This window comes from Alosa pseudoharengus, unplaced genomic scaffold (genome assembly GCF_046254945.1).
Source record: "Alosa pseudoharengus isolate Yale_2024_CS ecotype anadromous, Long Island Sound unplaced genomic scaffold, YU_APseudo_1.1 YU_APseudo_1.1_scf_8, whole genome shotgun sequence".
NCBI lineage: Eukaryota > Metazoa > Chordata > Actinopteri > Clupeiformes > Clupeidae > Alosa > Alosa pseudoharengus.
Genome location: NW_027468870.1, coordinates 21,343,465 through 21,356,439, shown reverse-complemented (window position 1 = coordinate 21,356,439; position 12,975 = coordinate 21,343,465). Strand labels below are relative to the sequence as shown.

The following is a 12,975-nucleotide window of genomic DNA, read 5'->3' as shown; positions in this document are numbered from 1 at the left end:
TTATAACTTTAATTTTCCTAAATTCCCATAACGGCTGAATTAATAGTCAACTTTTTCACCGGATATGGATGACAAATGAAAGCGGTGTGACAAAAAGACATCCATTCCTCTTTTCCTGTTCTCGCACAAATATGGACACGTTTGGACCACAGGTTTAGTCATGCAGAGATTCATTCTTGTGTAGATAGATTCTACCTGCTGCAGTCTAGTAACTATTTATTAGTTATGGAAATTCAACAGTGCTCAGAAAAGCTTAACATTTATTTGTTCTTAAAATACAATCATATCTGTGCAATTTACAGAAAATAGGAATGTTACAGAAAACATTTTAGAGTTGATCTGTTTGACTGACATTAAGACACAACAATGTAAAAAAGGCAGTGCAATATTTTCTGCAATAAATCTTATATACAATGTCATATCCCACTATTGTACAAACACCTTCATAAGCCAAAACCTGTAATGCATTACGATTACATTTCTGTCTGTCTGTCTCTCCCCAAACCACACCCACATTTGTCTCATGTTTTCATACACACACATACGCACGCTCCCATACACACACCCCATGATACAGCATGGCTGCAGGAACAGAGAAGAGCATTCTGGGTATACATTCACCAAGATGTGGACACATCTCTTTGTTGGCATAGGTGCGCGCGCACACACACACACACACACACAACAGCTGCAGCAACCACATCACTTGGTCCATTCCAGCACTAGAAAGATATCAGTGGCACAAACCAGCATTTAAAGGGAAATTAAACTAGGCCCATTTTTTAGTTGGTAGAACTGAAGGAGATCAAGTGATGGTGGTGAACCTAGCATGGACTGCATTCTTTACGGTTTACTTTTAAAAAGATGGATACATCTACAGTAGCCAGCAGTGGTTTGAGAGGGCTAGGCACATCATGACAGTGATGGGTTACTAGGCATCGTCTGTCAGACAATACTGACAGTGCTTTCTCAAAGTCTGCTTTTTCCTGCTATAGCTCAGCAGTCTGCGCTGAGGTTATCTGTGCTAATCATCATCGTCGTCGTCATCATCATCATCATCATCATCATCATCATCGTCATCATCATCATCGTCATCATCATCATCATCATCATCATCATCGCTCTCTTCATCGTCAGAGCTGTCCACCTCTAGAGCCTTCTCCACTACCATCAGGTGGATGGCCTCCTCTGGTTTGCTGACATACATGGTTTATGAGCACATGCAGCTTACACACAAACACACACGCACACACAACCACCAACACCTACACACACCTTCTGTTGTCCCTGAAAGCTTACAACAGCCTGGAAAAGAAACATAGTTGAACTTTGATTACCCACAAGCCCTGGAGCGCCAAAGGTCTGCTTCCTCCAGTGGAGACAGCGGCAAGGGAGCACACCTCTGCTTCTCAACAAGACCGCGGTCCCTTTCCACGTCCCGCAGGACTGGAGATGAAGTCCCAGGAGCCTTTGACTGTTCCGAGTCGAGTCGCAGAACCAACAGCGCGTGATCTGATTTGTTCGCAGTGAGCGACGTCAGTCCAGTCAAAGTCTCAGACCCAAATGGAAGAACAGGCAAAACAACAACCCAACCATCCAGCTCAGCTCAGCCCAGCCCAGGCATACCACATCCGTGGTCCCTCTTTGTACCTCCCAATCAAACACAAACATATCCCACCGATCAGTTTCCCAGGGAGAGAGACGGAGACAGAGAGAGAGAAAGAGAGACTGGCTGCAGTCTTGTCATACGGTCTTTAAGAATATTGATGAAAATAAATAAGGGGGTCGCAGTAATAAAACAGATCTGTAGGACAAGAATGCAGCCAGCATATTTTCAACTGACACCAGTGGCAACCCAAGATGTAGAGGCCCTTATTAAGGATTGCTGAATGGATTTTGTCCATTTTATTTAGGGAAAAAATACCTAATCATTATCTTTGGGCAGACTCGTTATCTCTGGGAAGGTACAGGGATTTGAACATTTCAGATTGAAAGGCTGTAAATAAACCTGGGGCACAAAGCCTGGTTTATACTGGTGCCAGTTGAGAATAATTTGAACAGAACAACACTGTGGTTCTGGACCAGTTCTACCTCTTAAATTTTCTTTTTCTATTTGCCAATTTGAAAGACAAAAAAAATGTTTCAATGCATGGAATTTGAATTGTGAAAAGTTTTCTAGACTTATATAAAATAACATAGCCAGCAATAGCACAGAATAAAAAAAGTCTGTTAAATCTATATAATTATAATGCTCAACATATAAAATGTATGAATATCTAAAAAATATATAAAATAAAAACAATCCTAGATGCTTCTATTAATCACATTTGTGAATATGTACAGCATTTTGCCACAATGAAGTATCAAGCTCATATTTATCATTAACTCAGCTCCCCCCTTTTGTATGGCCGAAGACCCAAGTGTGAAACCCAGGGGAAAGAGAGGAGACTCCAACACCACCGAGGAGCCTGATGACCACAACCCCCCTCAGGACCTTCCTCAGCTTCCAGGAGCCAGCGGGTTTGGGGCAGGGGACCTGGGAGACCCCTGGTCAGGGGCCGCCTCTCACCAGGCAGTAGGGTCCTTCCACTTGCGCTCCCTCATCTCCACCTCCGGGTCGTCGTCATGGTGACACTTGCACAGACGCTTCCGCACCACCACCACCACCACGATGAGGACGGCAATCACACAGATGCCGCCTCCTACTGACGCCGCCAAGATTTTGATTTCGGAGACGGAGGCTGGAGACACATGGGAAGAGGCAGACACTGCACACCACAAACACCTCCACTCAAACAGAACGGACTACTACTACTCTGATGATCAGCGTGTTTACTTCATCTTTCATGCTGGGCTTTGATTAGGTTTCAGTTGTGTGATATTAATGTAATTCCACCCAGCACAATCTACATAATTTGGAAGACTACTGATTTTCACCATTCTTGGTTGAGAAGGCAGTGAAAGATTATGGTGGTAAGATTTTAGGATAGCCTACTGCAAATTCTATTCCAAACACAGACAATTTTCTACTTTTTCTATTAGTCTATATTCTATTATGTAGAGACAGATGTTCATACATGGATTAAGATATGGAGATTTTTACTGACGTTTTCTTTTAGTCGACGACTAGGCTTAATCCATGTATGAGAAACTGGCCTGTAACATTTTCTACAATCTATGTTAGTATACCGGGCAAATATCAAAATACGCACCATCTTTCAAAATCATCTCTGCAAATACCATCAAACACAACAACTCTTGATCATGTGCACATAGGTAATGAAACACACCATACAGTTTAGTCTTAAGTCAACAATATAGACACATGAACTCTGGCTTTATGTTCTGTTAGTCAGTAGATGATCCTAGAGAATATCACAGGACTTTTCTGCACTCTGCATTCAGCAATTCAAATGTAAACATGACCAATCAGATCTGTGTATCAATCAGGGTTTCCGTTGTCCGGTAATTACCGGACATTGGCCGAAAAAAAAAATTAAATGTCCGACAAAATTAAATCTCTCCGGTCAAATTGTCCGATTGAAATTGGCTAATAATCCCGTGCCCCTAAATCAATCTGAATTTGAGAATAAGAAATGTATGACTATATTAAAGCAATAGGTCATCTGGCTATGTTTTTAAATCAACAGGCTCTACCGTTTGAAAGTTATTAAACAACACCCATAGCCTATGCTGCATTTCAAATAGGAAGCGCACGCTTAAAACGTCCATGTTAAACAACGAACAAATGAGTGAGGCGGTTCAAACATGGCCAGGCCCAGGCGGACTAGCCTTAAAAGTTTTTTCAGAGGCCAGACGCGATGGATGATGATAAATTGGTAACGTCTGAAGCCTCAGATGACCGGTCAACTCCACCACCACCAGATAAAAAGCAGAAGTGTCGGGCGAATCTATCAGAATCAGTGACTTTGGAAGTGGAGTTGTGGGGGGTGTGGCCGTGCAAGACACTCATTCTCCGTGTACACTGGACACGCAACTGTGTTCTGTACCCAAAGCATACAGTCGGCCTATGCTTTCTCTGTCTATGATCTGCAGGGTTAGGCCTCCTCTACGAGGAGATTGCTGGTCCGCGGATAATTTCCGGCACAATAAAACGGTATCATTGAACTGCGGACCGAAAGAAAAAGAAACTAAACATTTCCCAGAATAGGAAACATTTCATAATTTATTGTTATCAAATAAAGAGGCATAGCCTTAGGGGGTAGTGGTGTGAGCGCTCATTCTTGTGTGTGCACATATGTGCAAGTTAAACAGTGGAACCACTGGAGATAACGTGGGTAGCAGTAACAAACAACGTAGCCGTTTTAAAACAACGAACGAAGCGGACTCTTGCTATCCATGAAAACATAGATACTGGCTAGATCTTGATAGGCATGTTTAAAGGAACCATATGTAAGAAATGTATTTCAATTAATCATAACATGGCCCTGATATGTCACTAGACATTAAAAAATCATGTTCATTTCAAATACTTATATCACTGACAACAGTAGTCCGGCCAGGATATTGTCATTTAAAAAGTGAAGTTGCAGCCCTCAACTGATGTTGTGTTTTGTCATGTCATGTTGTGTTTTGGCCTGATGCGCCACCCTCCACCTATCTACTAATCACAAAGTCAGTAGTGTTTCGGCATCTGGGTTGGCAACCTTGAGTCAGGGGGGAGAGGGAGGGGATACACCGTTCTACAGTAATTTGAAAGTGATTGCAGTACCAGTTTTAGCCACAATCTTACATATGGTTCCTTTAAGTCAGGCTAATGAACATGTTGCAATCTATACAGCCTGATTATGTCATTCTTTAAGCTACATAGCCTGTCTCCAGTTTTCCTCAACTTGACTAATTAAGAAGCGATAATAGGATATTTGACCGGCACATCATCAAAATGTCCGGAAAACGAAACCTCTGCCGGTCACTTTGACCGGCACCATTTTTTTCTAGCGGAAACTCTGAGTATCAATCAAGTGATGGACATTCCTATCAGCCAATCATTTTGCACGTGCATCATAGATTGAAGGGTGGATGCAGGACTCACTGTGGCTAAATTTGTGAATAAGAAGTTACAGTAAAACTGTTTACCGCATCTTTAACACCTGTCCCATCTGAAGATGGACTCACCTTTTTGCACAACCTTCAGGACAACCTCCCCTGCGAAGCCCTGGAAGTCTGGGGGGTTGCGCACCTCACAGCTGTAGGTGCCGTTGAAGCTGAACTGGACGTCGAGGAGCGTGATGGAGACGTCCCCATTCATGACGTCTCCTGACCACACAGCGTGGCCTTTGAAGCGGCCCTCCGTCGGAGGGAACGGCTCCTCCTGGTAGTGAAACACCTGAGAGCAGACGGTTAGAAGACGAGCTTAGACCAAAGACAAGAGCCGTGCCATGAGAATAGTAGAGAATATCCCTCAAGAGATTAATAATAACTGTGGGCCCCAGTGAAATTTATAAAGAGCACTATAAATCTCAAATATCTGTGAAGAATATTACTGTTCTACCAGGTGACTGTGTTTATCCAAATTAAAAAAAGATAAAACTGCGTATTGACCGCACTTGTGTATTAACCACAGTGCCCAGTAGCCTAATTATTTAGAATCAGATCAGTGTATTACTCAGGAAAAAGAATGAAGAAAAGAAAGACATTCCGATGTATAGCCTGCCCCTGTGTTTTAACCTCATAAATGAAGAAATGTTGCAAAATCTATGTCTAGCCTAAACCTAGAAATCGGGAAATTACAGTATAAGGTCATTTCGCAGTGAACATTAGAGACATGGCCTTTGTGTTTGGAGTCCATTCTTCAACCCCAAATCCAGGTCACGCATTTCCATGAGCATATTCCGACTACTATCCTCCCCGTTCCCAGATTCCTCACCGTTTCCTCCGGCCCAGGTTTCAGTGGCCGGAAATTCCAAGTCACGATGGCCGAGTCCTCGGTGATGGGCTCTGTCGACTTAAACGTGCAGTGGAGTTTTATGCTCGTGCCGTTAACCGCCTCCACCTCCTTCGCATTGGTGTATACCTCCATGGCCCGCACATGGACGAGACCTGTGGGTAAGGAGGTCCGCGAGGGTTAATCAACAAGACAGACAGATAGGGATTGACATACTTGAGACAAATCTCTCTGTATACATAGACATGTAGATATGTCTATGTAGAAGGGGGACACAGAAGCTAACTTAAGCAATACATTCATCTTCAATTTTCTCAATGAATCAATTAGCTGTTTAATCAATTAATTGATGCATGGTTTTATCCACATGCAAACATGTTTAGTTTATGGTCATAGAGGTGTACGTAAAGCAAAAGATGTTAAAGTTAATCAGCAAATTGTTAGGCATTTTCCTTAAACAAAAATACAGAAATTGATTAACTGATTACCAAAGTGGTGGCAATAAATGTAACAGTTGCTAACTAACAGATTAATCGTTTCATGGTTGGAGCTCTACCTCTAAGCCAAGTTTTCACCATAATTCCTAAAGGCCCCAGGAGAATCATTGAGACCATGACCATGACTATTTAACACCAGAACCACAACAGCTTGGATTTCAACCATGAGGAGTCTCAAGTGAGCCAATCAGCTCAAGTAGACTGTCAGCAGCCAGTGGACCTCAAAGAGAACACTTTAAAACAGTAGTGTTTTGGTTATTTTGCATGGCAGCGACTCTGGATTACAGTCACAGAACTCAGACTGCTTAAAATATTGCCTCTGCAGACTGAAGCACCAAGCTTTGCTATTAAAGGAAGCAATGCTTTCCTCTGTCAAAGAAAGCAGTAGCCACAACTTCCTACTGGGTTCTGGTAGGGCTGGGCGATATATCGGTATTACGACTACGACCGATATATTTTTGAAAACGATATGTAGTTGAGACAATATCGTAATACCGGTATTATGTCAAATAATGGGGCATTTTATCAAAGCCACTTGCTCTTCTGTATTCAGACCATTCAGATAGCCGCAGCTCTGCTCAACTGCGCCCCTTGCGTGTGCACGTTCTCCCTCGCAGCACTACAAACTTTCAAACATGACGGACACCGAGTCAGATTTTGTTTACCTTGATCAGAGGTTGCTGATGCCTATTCCGTCAGCACATCAACGGCTAGAGCGAGAATTCTCGTTGTGAAATCTAAATTCCACTGGAGCTCCAAGCGGTTTTGTACACGCAGATTTAAGTTACAACACTGTTTACAGCTCTTCGACTCACGGTAAAATGTCATTTTTGGTACATAGCCTAGCTAATTTAAATACACTGATGAATGCTTGCGTTTAGCGATATACATTTGCAGATCTATAGTCCTCAGGGAGACAACCTACACGCTGATTTTATTAAGAGGATGTGCGCGCGGGGACTCGCGAGCAGTTAGGGGCATCATTTTTTATGATTCCTGAAACCCCATTCAATCGTGCATAGGGATTTTTCTTATGAACCGGAATATGCAAAAATGAACGCATACAAAACGACGGTAGCGTCTATCACACTCTTGATGAGTGACTCAGTTACGTTGTTTAAGTAGCCTAATTGTTTAAAACTATTTTTGTTGTTGATAGCAACATGTCTAGGCCATCATAGGCTACATTTGCTTGTCATCTAGGCCCTATCAAACCCTTACGGGTAAATAAACTGCATTGTGTGACAAAACTGCAGGTTTTTTCAATATTTTTGTGCCCAAAATATTGCATTGTGCAGTACAATGTAGGCCTGCGTTGTCAGTCAGGGTCAACTTTTGGTCTTTTGTTATTTGCACAGCTTTATCAGAGCAACTGTAGCCTATGCCTATTGTAGGCCTATGTTATTGTTTACACTTTTTTGCACAGCTATGTTAGAGCAGTCTGAAATCATTCTAATTAAAGCTGGTTGAGTGAATACGAAACACTTAGCTCTTTCTGTTTAAAATATCGATATATATTGTATATCGCCAATCAGCTCCAAAATATATTGGGATATCAGTTTTGGTCCATATCCATATATTGGCCCTACTCCTTGTGCAGTTAAATATTTACAAACAGGTATAGCCTACTTTTTCTAATTTGTACAGCTCTATCTGTATGCCAATTGGTTTATTATATTGGCTTTTAACGGTAGCCTATGTTTTGTGTTACCTTTATTGTTTTCTTGTTGTAAAGCTGTAGGCCTGTGTTGCCAATCAGGGTCGACAGAATATTGTTATTTGCACAGCCCTCAGAGCAACTATGCCTATTGGTATTGTTTACACTTTTTTGCACAGCTCCGTTAGAGCAGTCTGAAATGAATATAATTAAAACCGGCTGTGTTGTCATAATTGTTGTGTTGAGTGAATATATGAAGCACTTCGCTCTTTCTGTTTGAAATATCAATATCGTATTGATATCGTATATCGCCAATCAGCCCCAAAATATCGGGATATCAGTTTTGGTCCATATCGCCCAGCCCTAGGTTCTGGACAACAGAGAGAAGCTGTGGGTTGCAGCCACAGCAGCTGGCCCATGTGTGCATAGCAGGTAGTGTAGCAAGGTAAGCAAGTGCAAAGAAGGCCAAACCCACCAGCTACTGAGGCAACTGTCAGCTGTGTGAGCTCACCAGGCCCCTCTGCCCCAGAGTCTTTAAAATCAAGAGGAGACTTGTGAAAGGAAAACAATATTTCACATAGATCTCCGTTTCTTGAAATCACTGAGATTTTAAAGATGCCTCCAGATTGTAGCACTGTTTTTTTTCTCTCGTACCATCAGTACTTGGCTCAAGAAACAGCAATCTATGTGAAAAATAGCAGTTCTCCTTTAAAGGTAGGCCAATAAAAAACACCTGCAGCAATGTATTACCACAGTGGAATATACCTTCTGTCCTGATCTGTATTTAAGGAAACAAAAAAAATCAAACCAAAAAGTGAATCTGAATAATGAGAAATGTAGTGATTATAGAAAACACACTGCGGACTGATTGCAGCCCTTCCTTACTGTGACTGCAGCAGACTAAACATGCACCTAATCACACAAAAAACAGTGGCATCTGGCCTTGGGTGAAAATAAGGATTTGCACATGTCAGGAAAACAACAAGGGTGAAAATGTATATAGCCTACTGATATGTTTTTTTTTCTCCTAAAACCTGAACATCTACCAGAACAATAACCTAAAATGTATGTTAGTGTATTGTCACCGGGGGGGGGGGGGGGGACGGACGGACATATTAGATACAGTTGTATGTGTTTACAGGTTTATGTGTCTACACAGATCCTTATTCTTTATCATTTAATGATTTAGTGAGAGATAACCTACAATAGGCCTAACTTACTGCTCCGGGTTAGTGTGTGCTTCACCTCACTGTGTTCACTGTGTGCTCTGTGTGTTAACCAATTCATGGATGGGATAAATCCAGAGACCAAATTCTTATATACGCAAGTATACTTGGCCGAGAAACCTGATTTACGATTTACAACTTGACTTGTAATTGATATATTATAAACTTTCAACATTATGGAAAAAAACAAACAATGTTTCGTTGAAGTGTATTCTTTGTATAACATTTGGGATGTTGGCTCACTATTTATAGCAATAATTCAAACAGTCCTAGCATTCGGAGGCCTTCAAACTACCAATTCCAAGACACTGACGACAACGTCTCGATGTTATACAGATAACAACACCACACCTTTTAACAACACTATACAGACTACATACCTCTGCTATGCAACTAAAATATTTTTTCAATATTTTTGTGCCCAAAATATTGCATTGTGCAGTACAATGTAGGCCTGCGTTGTCAGTCAGGGTCAACTTTTGGTCTTTTGTTATTTGCACAGCTTTATCAGAGCAACTGTAGCCTATGCCTATTGTAGGCCTATGTTATTGTTTACACTTTTTTGCACAGCTATGTTAGAGCAGTCTGAAATCATTCTAATTAAAGCTGGTTGAGTGAATACGAAACACTTAGCTCTTTCTGTTTAAAATATCGATATATATTGTATATCGCCAATCAGCTCCAAAATATATTGGGATATCAGTTTTGGTCCATATCCATATATTGGCCCTACTCCTTGTGCAGTTAAATATTTACAAACAGGTATAGCCTACTTTTTCTAATTTGTACAGCTCTATCTGTATGCCAATTGGTTTATTATATTGGCTTTTAACGGTAGCCTATGTTTTGTGTTACCTTTATTGTTTTCTTGTTGTAAAGCTGTAGGCCTGTGTTGCCAATCAGGGTCGACAGAATATTGTTATTTGCACAGCCCTCAGAGCAACTATGCCTATTGGTATTGTTTACACTTTTTTGCACAGCTCCGTTAGAGCAGTCTGAAATGAATATAATTAAAACCGGCTGTGTTGTCATAATTGTTGTGTTGAGTGAATATATGAAGCACTTCGCTCTTTCTGTTTGAAATATCAATATCGTATTGATATCGTATATCGCCAATCAGCCCCAAAATATCGGGATATCAGTTTTGGTCCATATCGCCCAGCCCTAGGTTCTGGACAACAGAGAGAAGCTGTGGGTTGCAGCCACAGCAGCTGGCCCATGTGTGCATAGCAGGTAGTGTAGCAAGGTAAGCAAGTGCAAAGAAGGCCAAACCCACCAGCTACTGAGGCAACTGTCAGCTGTGTGAGCTCACCAGGCCCCTCTGCCCCAGAGTCTTTAAAATCAAGAGGAGACTTGTGAAAGGAAAACAATATTTCACATAGATCTCCGTTTCTTGAAATCACTGAGATTTTAAAGATGCCTCCAGATTGTAGCACTGTTTTTTTTCTCTCGTACCATCAGTACTTGGCTCAAGAAACAGCAATCTATGTGAAAAATAGCAGTTCTCCTTTAAAGGTAGGCCAATAAAAAACACCTGCAGCAATGTATTACCACAGTGGAATATACCTTCTGTCCTGATCTGTATTTAAGGAAACAAAAAAAATCAAACCAAAAAGTGAATCTGAATAATGAGAAATGTAGTGATTATAGAAAACACACTGCGGACTGATTGCAGCCCTTCCTTACTGTGACTGCAGCAGACTAAACATGCACCTAATCACACAAAAAACAGTGGCATCTGGCCTTGGGTGAAAATAAGGATTTGCACATGTCAGGAAAACAACAACGGTGAAAATGTATATAGCCTACTGATATGTTTTTTTTTCTCCTAAAACCTGAACATCTACCTGAACAATAACCTAAAATGTATGTTAGTGTATTGTCACCGGGGGGGGGGGGGGGGGGGGGGGGGGACGGACGGACATATTAGATACAGTTGTATGTGTTTACAGGTTTATGTGTCTACACAGATCCTTATTCTTTATCATTTAATGATTTAGTGAGAGATAACCTACAATAGGCCTAACTTACTGCTCCGGGTTAGTGTGTGCTTCACCTCACTGTGTTCACTGTGTGCTCTGTGTGTTAACCAATTCATGGATGGGATAAATCCAGAGACCAAATTCTTATATACGCAAGTATACTTGGCCGAGAAACCTGATTTACGATTTACAACTTGACTTGTAATTGATATATTATAAACTTTCAACATTATGGAAAAAAACAAACAATGTTTCGTTGAAGTGTATTCTTTGTATAACATTTGGGATGTTGGCTCACTATTTATAGCAATAATTCAAACAGTCCTAGCATTCGGAGGCCTTCAAACTACCAATTCCAAGACACTGACGACAACGTCTCGATGTTATACAGATAACAACACCACACCTTTTAACAACACTATACAGACTACATACCTCTGCTATGCAACTAAGTCCACATACAGCTGATTTGAACTCGGTCTCTCTCTCTCTCTCTGTCTCTCAAACACTCACTTACACTCACTCACACACACACACACACACACACACACACACACACACACACACACACATTAACAATAATGTCATGAAGAAGCCTCCTATATCGGGCCACTCCTTACAATATGCTGATATACTTTGTCCTTTATTACTCAATCACTTGCAATTCCATAGAGAATGGCAGTGATAGCCTCCTGCATTGCTTATCTGGTATGAGAATAGAAGTATTTCCTGAACAACGGCATAGGCCTATAACGGCATAGGGTGTATGCTCCAAGTGTTGGGTGTATAATGCTACTACTAAACAACTAATGGTCTTTGCCATTTAATTTCTTTGGTGAGCATTTTGTCAAATGGTTGAGTTGCAGGGTTGGTGTCAACATAAGATAGAATCAATTAGCCTACCCCAGGCGCTGCGACAGGTGTCAGTCAAACAATGATTCAAAATGAATTCCCGCACTACTTTGCATAAATGCAGCCTGTCTTGGAACTATTAACTAAAGTTGTAAACCCAGCAGACGTAATTTAAAAACATCCGCGCGTGAGCAACTTGGCCATTATTCGTAGGCCCTAGCCTAAATGGCGTACATACGAATAGGCCTCTTCCCCAAGAAATAGCCTAGACATTCGACTGATTAGACGGATCTTCTTCCATAGTCAAAAATTAATAATAGCCTCAACCCGATTGCTGGGGGAGAAAATTACCTCAGTAGCCTACCTACAACCGATCTTTTTTCCTATCTGAATTTGCAAACAGACCTGAAACACCCACTCACTCACTAACTCACCTGGTGTGGCGAATCCGGCAAGCACAGCGAACAAGCATATCCATTTCCGAATCATGGGATGAATTGGGCCTCGGCAGACAGTCTTGTTTTAAGATTATACAATTTTGGTTATAAAAATGTACAGATTAATAGATAAAGGTTAAAACAAAGTCCAGTGTGACGCTGTTACGACCATTCTAACTTCCACAAGGTAGGCTGTAACTTTTTCTTTCGGAGGCGGAGCAAACAGGTCTTGTGAAACCTGTTTCCATGAAAAAGTCTAGCCTACTGCGCCCCCATTCATAGACTCGATAGGGTAGTAGGCTATTAAATATAGTCTGTTTTAAATAGGCTACATAGCTTCGGATGAACTAATTATTATAGCAGCCAGTTGTTAATTATGACATTATGTGTGACGAAAGCCGAGAGTAGGCAACGTTGCT

General features: G+C 41.3%; 1 protein-coding gene across 1 annotated transcript; it reads right to left on the bottom strand.

Moving 5' to 3' along the window:
- Window positions 1–243: 243 nt before the first annotated feature.
- On the bottom strand, window positions 244–12,746 carry mpzl2b (myelin protein zero-like 2b). The gene is made up of 5 exons (XM_076273878.1): window positions 12,554–12,746; window positions 5,888–6,060; window positions 5,137–5,347; window positions 2,570–2,741; window positions 244–1,196 (listed from the first exon to the last, which is right to left on the bottom strand). The coding sequence occupies exons 1-5, from the start codon at window positions 12,606–12,608 to the stop codon at window positions 1,025–1,027; spliced, it is 783 nt and encodes a 260-aa protein (XP_076129993.1). The 5' UTR covers window positions 12,609–12,746; the 3' UTR covers window positions 244–1,024.
- Between the last annotated feature and the right edge of the window lie 229 nt (window positions 12,747–12,975).